Genomic DNA, 15,227 nt, shown 5'->3' on the forward strand with positions numbered 1-15,227 from the left:
TCTGACCCACGATGCTTTATCTGTAAATAGTGTTCATATGAAGATTAATTGAGGTAATAGAGTAATGTGCTTAGGACAATGGTTTGTGCAGAGTAAGCATTCAATGAGTATTAAATACTATTTGGTGTAGTATTGGTCGTAGTGGCAAAGGTAACATCATTCAAACACTTCTAATATTTTTCATATAATAGAAGTTCAATCAATGTTGAACTGAACTAAAGTGAACTGAAATATAATTGAAACTTAGAAAAAGCCTTCTGTTATTCCTTCACACTTTTAAATATTTATTACAAGAAACTTACACATACCCACAGAAGACAAGTCCACTCTCCAAGAAATTAATAATACTCAAATAGATTTATGAAATATTTGACAGGAAGAAGAAGAGATTTGACCACCAGTATATTTCTAGAAATGGTGTTGTGTGGTGTGATACAAATTCTTTCTTTATGTGTACTGAAAAAACTGAGGTGGAATTTTTTTTTATATCTAGAAAAATGAAAAAGATGTTGAAGTAATAGTGGGAGACTATCAACTTCTAAATTTGCAAAATGTTCTCCATTTTACCGTCCTAGCTAATGATGTCTGGAATAACTAGATTTGAAAGTTCTTGGTTTGAAAGATAAATTTTCTTTATCAAAAAAGAGCTTTCATATTGGATAAAATAACTTTCCCTCTACTAAATTTTCTTTTATTTCTTAATTTTCATTTGTGCTGCTACTTTTTGATAGTTTCATTTTGAAAATTTTACAACCATAATGTGACTATATTTATAAAGTCAGCAAATAAACTGAGCATCTTTGATAATATTTAAGCGTGATTCCAGCAAAAACTCTGGCTTTTGTGTGGGTCTAATGGAATAATTTACTCAATCTAAAATGATTTACTCTTTTTTGGTTATGCATCCATGACTGATGAATAGTGATAGAGTGAATCATAATAATGCATTTTGCTTTAATGTATTTTGTAAAGATTAACATTACTATTTTCTAAAATGTGTCTAAATCTTTTAAACTGAGGATTGGCAAACTTTTTCTGGAAAGAACCAGCTAGTAAATATTTCCAGCTTTATGGACCATGTGGTCTTTGCCCCAACTACTCAACTCTGTTTCTGAAGCGTGAAAGCTTCATAAAATGAGTGAGCATGACAGTGTTCTGACAAAACTCACTTCTGGACACTGAAGTTTAAATTTCATATAATTTCACGAGCTGAAATATTATTCTTCTTTTGACTTGTTTTTCCAACCATTTAAAAATATTAAAACTACTTTAGTTCACAAAACCATGTGATGAGCCAGATTAGGTCCATGGGCCCTGTTCTAAACTATGTCCATATCAAAATAAAGAATTACTGCATCTAACTTTATCAAAGTAGAGGAACATGGCTATAACTTGATTGTCTGACTTTGCCTGCCTTAATTCAAGGCAATTCAGTATTTCCTATTGTTTTACAGATATGCTAAAGGCTACCCACCTTACTCTCCATATATAGGAAGTTCACCCACTTTTTGTCATCTCCTTCATGAAAAAGTGCCATTTTGCTGCTTAAGACTAGACAAGGTAAGCACTTACTGCTGTTATTTTCTGTAAAACTAAAATGATGGCATTGTGTAATTACATGTATTTAAATAATTTTGTATAGTCTTTTGACTGAAATATGTTAAAAGAATATTATCTTTCAAATGTAAATGTAATACATAAAGTGGTGAATTTTACTTTCTTAACTGCACTAAAGGTTATCCAAGTGCTTTACCCTCTACTAATGTAGCCAATGAGTTGGTCAGTCATTGTTTCAAAGAGAAAAACAAAGATGCCAGAGCCTCAAACCAGAGTCTCCCCAGATCATTTTGGCCAGATGCGCTCTATTTATTTTACTAGACATTTTTGCCTCAAATCTCAAAGTGGAATCGCTTGACATGGTGAAATTAGCTAGTCATAATTCATTATTGAATTATTAGACTGGAAGTGTCTTGCTTAATGTCCCCTTTCTTAAAGATTTTATAGTAGTTCTTGGTTCCTGCCTTGATATTCAGGAGAAACCATCCGAAACAGAAAGATTCCAAGAAAGCAGGAATCTTTCTCTTTCACAGTATGGCCATTGGACATGACCTGGGTAAGAATTTGTTTTCATGATGAGTCAGGGAGCAGATAAAGAGAAGACTCTCAAACCCCCAATCTCTCAGAAATTAAAACGTGCCACTAATTCTAACCAGGAATTTCTTCTTTTATTCTATATTTTGGAGTTAGCTGGAGTTAAAATCCCAGCTCTCTGCTTCCAGGCTCAGCCAGTTGGGCAAATAACATTATCATTAAACTTCAGTTTCCATATCTCCAAAATGCTTGTAATTTTAATATGAACCTTATAGGGTTCTTGTGAAGATGATATAAATTCGTGCATGGAGAAAGCTTTTCACAGTGCCAGGAACGTAATAAATGTATAGGCACTTAATACATTTTGTTAATATTTTTACTACTATTAGTTTTTCCATGTGATAAACATTATGAATCTTGGCTGTAGCTGTCACTCTTGAGGAAGATTAGCAGATCATTAGAAAATTTCTGCCTCTATCTTCCTAAAGATTTTTTGTGAACCCTTACCCCTGCTCCCAGATGTTCATCTGGGTCCATTAAGGTGGACAGTTCCGTCTCTCGATGCCTTATTTTTTGTCAGTCCTTGTTTTGCTTTCCTGCTTCACAGCATTTCTAGCACTGGCTCGCTCTGCATCTTTGGTAACCTTGATGCATCTTAAGCTTCAGAGCCCTTCTCCTGTATTGGCCCCTTCCAAGAACCTGTGACTGATTTTTTATGTATGACTTCTGTGTTTTTTTCCTTAAAGAGGATTTCCAAAATAATATCATGTTCTCTGAGCCTTTTATTTAAAATGCCACATCTGGTGGCATTTTACTTTTTAACACACAAAGATGAAAGTAATGTTGGGAAACCAAAGAGTCAAAATGATTCCACAGATTCCCAAGAAGGGAACCTGATACAGGAAAAGTTAAGCTTTCAGAGATGAGGCTTGCTGGAGGAGAAACAGTCTTTTAAAGCCAAAAGACAAGTTGTCTCTTCACCAAAGTAAAAAAGCGATGTTTCCGAGTATTGTTGATTGGCCGATAACATCTGGGGTTATCCATTCTTTAGGTGGCGTTAGTCTGGCTGGAGGTGGTGGTCTGCTCTGTAAATGAGTGCCCATTTTGCGATTAGCAGATGGGGTTATGCAGCCAATCCTACTGTGTCCATGAAGTCTGTGAGCAGGTATTTTGTTGCCCAGTCCGTTTTGCATTAGTATCAGCAGGCTCCTTTTGGTCAAGGTTTATCAATACTAAATTCCCTGTTTTGTCCTTGTTCTATTTCTTTTTTTTTCTTACTAGTTGAGCTACTTCTAAATCTTCTAAATTAGTTCTTTTACCTCATTTGATCTCATAAAAATGAAGTTCTTAATAATCTCAGCCTCAGCCTGTCATCCTCTCCTTCCACAATCTCTTTGTAAGTGACCTAATTTCATGTGGCTTCAGATCCTGTCTATAGTAGTAATTCTCCAATCATACTTCCAGTGAAGACTGCCTGTCCTTCTCCTTTACCACTCCCCATTTCTCCATTCTTTCTTATGCCTTAATCCTTCCTGCTGGATTGATCTTCCTACTTCCATGATTAGAAATCTACTTTTAGAAATTCTACTAATGAGGTCCTGTTAGTGGTAAACTCTTTCAATTTCACTTTCCCTAGATGTGTCCTTATTTTGTCCTCCTTCTTGAAGAATAGTTTTGCTGGGTGTCCAATTCCAGGCTCTGAATTTTCTTTTTCTTTTAGCCTGTTAGGATTCTATTTACTACTTTCTGTGCTCCACACTGCTGATGAGAGGTCGGCCATCGTTCTAATTTGTGTTTCTGGTAGTTAAAGCTCTCTTTTCTCTCTGGCTGCTTTTAAGATCTTCTTCTTGTCTTGGCTGTTCTGCACTATGACAATGTGTATGACACTGGATTTCTCTTTATTTATTTGGATTAGGATTCATTGGGTTTCCAGAACCTGAGGATTTGGATATTTCATTAATTCTAGAAAATCCTCAGTCAATATTTATGTGAATAGTGCTTCTTGCTGATTCTTGCATCTCTTTTTCAGGTATTCTTTTTAAATGTGTATTAGACATTCTCACACTATCTTCCAAGTATCTTAATTTTTCCATACTACTTTCTCTTTTCTTTCTGTATTCTGAGTAATTACTTCAACTCAATCATGCAGTTGATCCCTTCAGATGCATCAAATGGGCAATTTAAATCATCTTTTGAGCTTCTGTTTTTAATTGTTATATTTTTAGTTCCAGAATAGAGTATATGCAATTTCTTTAAACATCTAAGTGAATATTTTAAATACCCTCTTGTTCTTTGCTCTTGCTTTGAATGTTCTCTTTTATTTCTTTAAACATAGTAAACACGCTCATTTTCTATTCTGAATCTTATAACAGTGAAATCTGTAATCTTTGTGATTCTAATTCTGGTGTTTATTGCTTCTGCTGACTCAAAGTACCTTGTTCCCAACAATGTTCTGTAACTTTTTATTAAAGAATAAAGGCAGAGAACATTCCAGAGTTGATGATGAATCCACAGAGAATCAACAAATCTCAACCCAAATAAAAAGAAACCCTCATAAAGATGTATAAAGATTAAAAACCCAGAACACTAAAGCAATTATCCAGGCAGATAATTTTGTTTAAAAGCATCTTGATTTAATAATGCTAAGTCCAGTAAATTCTAGCTCCCTAGGAGGTAGCAAAATATCCTCAGGAAACACATTTTGGTAATTTGTTGTTATTATTGTTAACATTAGTATTTTACATTTCAGTATTTGCATCGTTATCTTGCCAGCTCAGGTATACATTTAGACAATTAGGGTTTTTTTCTTTTAATTTTTGTTTTTTAACCAAAAAAAAAAAATCCCTTTCGATATTGATATCCATCCTTTTGGTATTCCATACTTGGAATGTTCCAAGGTTATTTAATTTTAATATTACTCTATTTCTGGAAATAAAGTCAGAGGCAGATGATTTATTTTTTTCCAGCTTTATTGAGGTATGATTGAGAAATACAAATTGTCTATATTTGAGGTATATAACATGATGCTTTGATATACATACACCTTGTGACGATTCCTTAATATTGATACCCAGACGTCATCTGGCAGCAAGTTTCAGTTTGCAGTGGAACATGTGTACACTGTGTTGCTGCCTTTTCCTTCCCCAGATCAAGCTGCATACCTGCAATTCATTTGTCTCGTCCATGCACACCTTCAGGCTGGAGAACTTGGCATAGAAAAATGTAACTATTTTCAAATTTGTTAGAAAACAAAGGATTTACTAGGTTAGATTAATTTCACATTTCCAGATCTTCTAAATATTTTTACCCAATATTAGTGGAGTATAAAAATGGCCTTTCTTTGTATAATTTTTCTTCTCTAGAGTTGCCAGCATAACTACTATGAGGACGCAAAAGCCTATGGATTCAAAAATAAGCTAATTATAGTTGCAGCTGAAACAGCTGGAAATGGATTGTATAATTTTATTGTTCCTCTCAGGGCATATTATAGACCAAAGAAAGAACTTAATCCCGTAATACTGCTATTGGATAACCCGTAAGTATATTTTTAAATGCACAAACAAGACAAAAATTTGTTAATATTTTATCAAAAATAATTTAATTTACTTAGAATATTTTAAATCAGATACATTATGGCACATGATTCATTGAGAGATATATTCTGTGCTGTGGTAGAAAACAACCATTGTATATGATTGTGTTTCACAAGTACAACTTAAAACGTCACTGGAGTACTCTGAGCCTTTTATTTAAAACTATTTTTGCAAGTGGTCATTGCTCTCTACCAGTGGGAAACATGCCACTGAAATAATTATAGTTATTTTCATTAAATTAATCAACGAGCCTAGAAAATCTCTGCCAAAACTGGACAATTTCATTGTCTTTGTGAAGAACCATTAATTATCAGAGGAGCATATTAATGATCTATTTTATATCATACCATTACACATCATCATAAGTTCCTATGATTCTTCCACTGTTAAAACATATATTCTGTAACATAACATAAATAGTTTGTGCTTTACAATGTTCATTTCTTTTGAAAATGTTTGATTGATATACTCTTGTGAAATAAGACTACTTAAACATTTCAAAATCCTTATATGAATGTAAATATACATCACTAAATGCTGTGGTCAAATCCATTGTATACTAAAATTGCAATATTTCTCTCTCTGACTCAGATTAGTAGCAGATGGTCCTTAAATCAATACCATGTTTTAGAATCCTCCAACTCTCCTCTTAAACTCTAAAGTGATGCAGATTTCAGGGTAAACCAAATGAGGCCAAAATCTTCTGCCTTGTCTCTGCTTTTAAAATTTATCAAAAGAATTTTTTCAAAACAGAGGTATCTCCCCAATATATTGTAACTTCATGACATTATTTATTCTGAATATATGAATATCAAGATACTGATTGATGCATCTTGTTTTAGAGTCAGTATCTCAATGGTAATCAACTCTAAAACTTGAGCACACCTCCAGAGGTTTCATTTGAAGAATTTTCAGGTCTGATGACTCAATGACTTCTTTGATACCACTTTAGCATCCAAGGAAAGGTGAGATAAATTTAGGGCAGGTGTAGGGGAACAAAAACTTGGACCCAATGTCAGAAGAAATAAAAGCTTAATAAAACAAACCTTAGGAGAATAAAAATTGAACTACTGGATGGCTAGGGTGATAGAGTATGGTGGCAAAGCACCTCCAAGGCCTTGGGATATATCTCTTATTCTGGAAGTTTTCTGGTAGGAGGCTCTAAGAAACTGGCGAAGATCTGGCACATAAGAGATGCTCATCAACTATGTGAATTCAGAAGTGTCCAATTTTGGCTCTTTTTGCTTATGGTGTAATGTGTCCACTGCCTTAAAGATAAATTTAAGACAGGGGTATTTACAAGTTGATTGACTTAGAGCATTTCCATCTCGGCTGGCTTGGATCAAAGTGGATCAACTCAGGCCCCAGAATACAGAGAAGCAGATAGGAAGAGGCTTAGAAAGAAAGAAGTGGCACTGTGCCTACAGCAGCCCTGTGATAAAGCAAAGGGGAAAAACTATCCTTTCACCTTATTTATATTATTTCAAGGTATAATTTCTTGTCCTGATGTGTAAATCTCCTAATTGGGTTCTTGGACCCGATTTCAATGTGTATGTGTGTGTCAGAGGGTTTCTCCACACCTCCAGCAAGCAATTGCAGGACACCAGCTCAGTTCTGGGGGAATTCAACTCACTTCTGACACCGTGTACCCAGAAATAGCATTGGATTCCACAGTTTGAAAGTTCAGTCTTACAAAACTGTCCTACTCCCACTTCAGAAGCCAATCACAAGCCAGGTTATCACCCCATAACTTATCAGCTATAGATTGGAAATTTCAGTGACCCCCTCCTTGGACTTCAGATGCCAGTTGCATGTCTAGATTGTTACCTGTACTTCTGACTGAATGGCTGTAGATCGGGGGTTCCCACAACCACCTACTCAAGGTCAAGTTATTTGCTAGAGCAGCTCACAGAATTCAGAGAAACATTTTACTTACGAGATTGCCACCTTATTATAAAAGCATATAACTTGGGAACAACTGGATGGAAGAGATGCACAGGGCAAGGTATGGGGAAAGAGCATGGAGCTTCCATGCCCTCTATGTGGCCACCACTATCACCAAATCTCTACCTGTTCACCAGCACAGAAGTTCTCCAGACTCCATCCTTTTGGGTTTTTAAGAGAGGCTTCATTACATAGGCACGATTGATTAAATCATTGGCCATTGGTGATTGAACTCAATCTCCTGCCCCTCCCCCTTCCTCAAAAATCACGGGGTGGGACTGAAGTTCCAACCTTCTATTCAGGTTGGAACTTCAGTTTCCCTGGCAAACAGCCTCATCCTTAGGTACTTTCCAAACGGCACCTCATTAATTTAAACCCAGTGTTCCTGGAAAGGGGCTTGTTATGAAGAACAAGACACCCATTTCACCTTTTTTGGCTCTGAAGTGATTTCAGGAACTAGGATTAGAGACCAAATAGTATGACAAAAGATGCTCCCATTGCTGTTATCACTCAGGAAATGGCAAGGGTTTTGGGAGCTGTGAGCTAGAAAATGTGGTGAATACCAAATATACATTCCTTATAAAACACAGTAAAAGATTCAGTCTTGCCAAATTTGGGAGTGGAGTTTACTCCATGAAGTGGAGATGGGCTCCACTCCTTTTCCATATCCAGTCTTGCTAAGTAATCTTATCTCAGAGTCACTAATCCCCCTTTCTCCCCCTTATTATTCCAATGAACAGGTGGCAGGAGCTAGGATTTCTTAACCTGTGTACCTGGTGTAGACTTTGGAATTACCATAACTAAATCAGCCTCTTTCTGTTTGGTTTTGAATTAACAGGTTACCAAACTGCCCAGTTACTGAATGATTGATTGATTGGTTTGTATATTAGAATTATAAAAATCAAGTGGTTATTTCTAGAGTCTTAATTCCTGAATCTGATCTATCACAGAAAAATCTGAAGACTCTGTTTCTCTTAGTTACTGGCAAACTGGTCAGTATTTCAATATAAATATAGATGTAGCTTTTATCAGAGAATATTTTATCTGAATAATACCATAGTGACTATTTAATAAAATTAATATTCTTTGCCACCACCCTCTGCTTATTATAGTAATAATTGTTGAGCATTTACTACATGGCAATCATCATAGTAGATACCTAACCTTTATTTCACATTGTATTTCCATAAAAAATATATCCATGTCATATAGTGATGATTTATCCTCAGAAAGATGTACCAAGCAGCTTAAGATCTCAAAGCTTGCAAATTACAATGATAACATTTAAAGAATTCAGTCTGTGTGACTTGATTACACCACTGCCTCTTATTTCATAGAAAGGAAAAAACAGGCCAAAGAAGTTAAATGATTTTTTCCAAGGTCAATTCTAGAATTAGAACCTTCTCTGCAATTCATAGTTCATTGATCTTTCAACTATGTGACCTTACTTTACTTACAGGTTTTTGATATATGCAAAAATACATTGTTTGTCAATTGTTTTTAGAAACAAGAATATTTTAACTTTAGAATATTTTGCATTAAATTTTTTCTTTGCTTTCCTAAGGACTTACAGTTTGGAATCTAGCTATTCACATGATGTTGTTTGTTAAATGATTTTAATGGGGTTTGACTTTTTTTCAAAGCGTTGAGATGAAAGCTCGGGCTATAAAATTTATCAGCTTCCTGTGCATTTCCTGAAAGCAGTATCTAACATTTTTATTTGTTGTTCTCTGTTCTTTGATTGAGAATGAGGAAGCAAAAACTAAACACCAATAAATAACGTTCCAGGAAATTTTATGCAATCCTCCTCTTTTTTTTTTAAACAATGAGATACTTGTTTCTCTGCTGTGGCTAGTATTTTTCAGTCTATCCTATAGTATTACAAAGAAATATGATGTTTTCTTTAAAATATTTCTGGGTTATAAGAATTTGCACACTAATAATTGTACACACTTCTACAATTATTAGCTTAGTGGGGTTTGACTTTATTTTAAATGCACATGAGCATTGCTGAAAATAATATCAATACATGGCTACTTAGGAAATTTAGTTGAAGACCAATTTATTCAATATACCAGAAACAAATAACAGATGCCACAAATATGGGATTTAAAAATGTAAATTAAATTTATGATATTCACATACATAATATGTCAAAATAAGTCTTCACAATGTTTCCAAATAGAAAGGCTTCTCCATTTCATATGGTAACTACATAAAACCCGGGTACATTGGAAAACATCTTACACTTGGTACTGGTTCATTAGAGCTGGTCTCAGTTCTGATTGATTGGCCATCTGTTCTCTTTGGCCTGTTGTTGGGCCACACTGATTTTAAATATTTTGTTTACCATCTCACCCTTAAAGATCATCTAGTCATCTCCTGATACCATTTCATATGAGACATGGAAAAGAGAGTCAAACACTTTGGAATACATTACCCAAAGCTACACAAGGTTAAAGTACAAGATCCAGGCTTATCTTCTTAATTTTTACAACATCTTGTTTAAACTATCCCTTTACTAAATCAATCTTCTTTCCACATAGAGCTAAAAGTAAGCTCCAGTTCAGCTTATTTCAAAAATAACGATAAACTGTCTGATATGTCAGGGTCCTTATTAAAGACGTTCAGACCTTAGACTCACACGGATCTGAAATAAGATCTAAGTTTACCCTCTTGATAGGCCTGTTGCGTATTACGGAATTTCTGTAAGCCTCAATTTTCTCATTTATAAAATGAGTAGAACATTTATCTTAAGTTATTTTGCAAGTCTATAAAATAATGTATATGAAGGACTAGTACCATATCTGACTCATAAAAGGCAGTGAGGAAATGTCAGTTTCCCCCCTTCTACCAATCAAGAGAAGGACATTGTCACTATTTAAACTGATGGGAGAATTTCTGTGAAAACCCAATTAACAAAAAAAGGGAAATTTATTTCAAGTTGTTGAAATTAAGCTACTACTGTATTTTTAAGGGAGAGATAAACTTCTTAAAAGTGGAATTATGAAATGCTAGCAAAATAAACTCTCACTGCATTCTTTTCTCGAATTTGAAACAAAAAAATTAAGTTCATTATAGTTATTACTTAAATGGGAAAAAATGATCTTCAACTTGCAAATCCATGCAATTTCCCAAAACTTTTAACTTCCTATCAATAGCTAGGTAATTCATATTTGCATATAATGAAAATTTTTATATAATAATGAAGCTATTTTAAATATAATGAAGATATTTAGACTCATAAATAGTCATGTTTCTTAATAGAATTACAGTTAGGACTCTGATGAATGATGTGCTCATTTTTTTTTTCCTAAGCAGTTTAGTGCCATCAAAACCTTTGCTGATTTACTTAAATGAGCCAACATAATCCATATGAACGTATAGTTGATATATTCTTTATATTTCAGGTTTCCTTTTAAACCGCCTTTATCAGTAAAAGTAGTGGATGGATCTGTTTGTTCTATAAGTTAAATTTTGCAGGGTATTAGATATGCTTCATCAGGATTATATGTCTACCAGGTTTCAGGTGACTTGCCCTGCCTTGTAACATAGCTGGATTCATGTAAGGATGAATTGTGCTACCACAATACAGATGTTAATTTCTAAGGATTTGAAAGATTGTTTGTGCATTGTAAATACATGTTTGTGGCAGAATTGCATGTCAGTGAGATTCATGAGTTTCAGGAATATATAAGGCAATAATTTTGATGTCTACGTACTTTGAATGATTTCTACTGGACAAAACAAAAAAATACAAAGGCCACATCTTCAGTTTTAGCTCTAACAGAAGAGTTGGCATAACGTAAGGACTAGTGACCCCGGTACTTCTTATCACATGGAAAATTTTTGGTATCTTTATTAAGTTGAATTATTCAATAACATTAACTACTGTTGCAAGACTTTGGAAGACAGATATGTTACAGTGGACAGATGGTCAGCGAAGATAGTGTAAATAATTGAAATAATCTGAATTTTTAAAAAATGAGGAGGTTATTCCAGACAGGGTATAGCTCTGCAATTAATAATGAGAAATTATGAACCCAACTCTGCTACACAAGTTATTGAGCTACTCACTTTATCTGACTGGAACTATGTTGGAGCAAAGAGAGATAAAACAAAATAATAACCCCCCAAATGACACAGTCAAAAGGATCTTGAAAGCACCACAGAATCTCAGTGCTGTCCCTGTCTTGTGCCACTTGTATCCTGACGTATTATTCTATAATCACGAGGTGGGTAAGAGACATGGAGGGTCTTGAGTCAGCAGTGAGAATACCCGCTCTGAGCAGTGCCCAGAAAGAGAAGAACTGGAAGGCACTAGCCATGACCACTACTGGGACTGTATATGATTATGTTTGTTGAAAACAACCTACAGCATGAGCTTTAAAAATATTTGTAACCTGTGATTCACTAATGTGAAAAGTTTTATGAATGTTTTGGGGTCAATGATAAAAACAAATGCTAGAAAAAGAGTCATCCAAAAATGTCCAGACGAGTAACATTTATAATAGCAGGATATTGGAAATAGCTTGAAACTCCAGTAATTAATAGCACAAAAGTGAAAATAACATAAATGAAATAATTGAGGATTTTTATAATGAATTGTGGTACATTTATAATATGTAGTAATATGGGGCCATTTAAAATGGTTAGGAAGTAATTTATTGATGGTAGGAATGTGATCAACAGGGATAGTCTTTGGAAGTTTTCTTTTAATGCTTCACTGCACTGAGCGTTATTTTTCTTTAGAGTGGAAAAAGATGAGTAAGATCAACAGGAAGAAAATAAATCAGGGAGGACAAGACTTCTTCAGGCTGGGAGAAGCACCTGGGATATTGCAGGGGCTGTACTTCCCTTTGCCTAGAGGTTCCCTTTGCTTCTCCTTTACTGAGCCAAATCCTACTCGTTCTTCAACATCCAAATTAAATATTTCCTCTGTGAAATGATCCTGAACTCTGTCTCCTGAGTGCAACCTATTCCTTATTTTTTCAGATTACAATGTGTTGTAATTTTGTGCTTTTACTTATGTGTTCCAAAAGCTCTATTTCTTACAGTACAAGTTAACAACATATTCTTTTTGCATACACCTGCATATACCAAAATGTCTGTTAGATAAAACTTTTTGGATACATATATGCTGAGGGAATAGATGCATGAAAGAATTAATAATTCAAAATGAATACAAATTCGAAGAATTACAAAATGAATAAGTAGATTAGGTAATTTCTAAGGAAGCTTCCAGGTTCATGATTCTTTCCCCAAATATGCATAAAGAGTAAAGATTTCAGTTGCAGTACACATTTGCTCAACAATATATATTGAGGAAATCAGTAATGTAAAAGGTGAATTACTTTAATTTTAATTTTATATAATATATATAGATGGGTACATATTTATTTATTGATATGTTGATATATTAAGGGACATGTTGTGATTCTATATATCCCTTAGAGAAAATTGCTCTTAATAGGCATGATAATTTAGTTCCTTATGTTTTAATAAAATCATCAGTTCCCCATTTTACAAGACTCTCTCATCATGAATAATTTTAAACTCACTGACAAGACTTTTTAGTTATAAGAGTATCAATTCAGTGTTTTTGTAGAATAATGCCATAATGTTTCTGATTTAGAAAACAGAAATACAACTTGTTTTTATCATTGTTGAGCGCATTGTATTATTCATAACAAGTGCAAATGACATTTTAAAATTAATGTTAAGAGAAAAGGCACTTAAAATTAATCTTGTCAACAATGTTTAGTTTTGGAAATGAAAACTAAGTCAACTTACTTCCTTTCCCTAGAAGTGCTGCCACTGTTGTGACATTGTGTTTCATTTTGTAACCCATCTGCTACTTAGGCCAGATATGCATTTTCTGGATGCAATCTGTTGGTTTCCAATGGTTTACTACATGGTGGGCTCTATTGACAAGTAGGTGACAAAATCTTTGGCACACTAACTAGTGTGGTGTCCTGTGGTTTGTCATGTGCTGCACCCCTGTGTTGCATGATGAGTGTAATCTGCCATTTCAGTGTTGAAAATATGTTTATTGCATGTGGAGCTTATGTTCTTGTGTTATACATCTTGCATTCAAACTTCCTAAGCAGTAATCTGTTGTTGAATTAAAACAAATCTTGTTGCATGTCAATTTTGTTCCCTTTCTAAAGCTATTCCAGTTTTGTGTCATCTATAGCAGTAACTTTATTACTGTTAACATCTTTGTAGAGAAAACCTAGAATTTCAACATTGTGATGCATTGGTATCATTATCATAACTTCTGGAAACCTTCAAAATAATTTGGAAATGCTCATTTTAAATCAGATTTATTAATTGGAGCATTTCCTTGACAGTCTATTCTGGTAACATATCAGAGTCTTCCAAAAATTTGTTAATTAAAGGTCAAATGTGTGCAATGCTTCAGTTTTAAAATACAAATTGTTATATGCATAAAGATGACATTATAACAAATACAAAAACTAAAAGATCAGAAAACTAGTATGCTTATAAAATGTGTTAATTTTCCATTCTAAAAAAAATCAGCCCAAAACATTCCAAATAAAATGCTAAAAGTTATCCACTGAGAACTTTCATGCTTACATTTCATCTTGTAGATGCTGAAAAACAAAGCTTTGTAACTTTGACAGTGTTTATTGGTTGTGGACACATTAAAGGCCAAACAGATTAACATATATTTAGCTTCCATTCTACGTTAATATAATTTATGTTATCAGTTGCATAATACTAACCAACTAACTAAAATGTAGCTGTACTAAAACTATTATTTAAATCCATGAAAATGAAATCAATCCATATTTTATCAATAGTAATGTTTCTTTGTTGTGAGAGTATTCTATTAAAATTCATTAGAACATTATATTTATAAGATATAAAATAAACCTCTCATCTGTCTTCTTTGATGTAAACTATATAATGAATTCTCCATCTATAAAAGTATTTACGGGGAGGAAAAGAAGAATGGAAAGGATCAAATCCCTGGGATTAGAGATGAAACAAGATTGACTACAAGTTGCTAATTATTGAAGCTGGGTGATTGGTACAGGAGGTTCAGTATATAGTATTCTCTTCTGCTTATGTTTGAAATTTTCCTTAAACATAAATAAGCAAAGAAAACTATGAATGAATTAGAACACACTCACAAACATTCACCTATATTCATTCCTTTACATTCTGGTTCTCTTTGAAAAGGAAGTCAGAGAAAGGTAGAAAGAGGGGCAATGTCAGTTAGATTATCTGTAACTGTTTTTCATCCATGTTGACTTTTTTCTTGGGCCACCATCTGGTGACCAAACTGCGTAAAGCAATAGTGCTAAAGAAAAAATGGGCAGTGGCTTTGTAGATAAGATAGTGGGGAGAAATTATGGTAGACACAGAATTATAAGAATAAATCGGTCAAATAAAATAAGCCAAATAAAAAAAGGAAAGAAAGAATACAACACAATATTAAATGAATATAAATAATTTAAAGTTAAGACATGAAGAACAAAAAAGTTTCTACGTGGTTCAGAAATGCCATTCCAATTTTATATATTTTCTATAGATTCTATAGATTTCTTTAGATTTAAACTCATATTTAAT

At 33.8% G+C, this 15,227-nt stretch overlaps 1 protein-coding gene across 2 annotated transcripts in view; it reads left to right on the top strand.

Annotated features, from left to right (window-relative positions):
• KCNT2 (potassium sodium-activated channel subfamily T member 2) overlaps positions 1 to 15,227 on the top strand; it is a 369,346-nt gene that overhangs the window by 272,084 nt on the left and 82,035 nt on the right. For both annotated transcript variants that reach the window (XM_082654683.1, XM_082654684.1), the window contains exons 18-19: positions 1,455 to 1,560; positions 5,454 to 5,626. In XM_082654683.1, the coding sequence (XP_082510809.1) occupies positions 1,455 to 1,560; positions 5,454 to 5,626 (279 nt within the window). The remainder of the gene's footprint in view (positions 1 to 1,454; positions 1,561 to 5,453; positions 5,627 to 15,227) is intronic.

Source organism: Grampus griseus (assembly GCF_964374135.1).
Source record: "Grampus griseus genome assembly, chromosome: 1".
Lineage (NCBI taxonomy): Eukaryota > Metazoa > Chordata > Mammalia > Artiodactyla > Delphinidae > Grampus > Grampus griseus.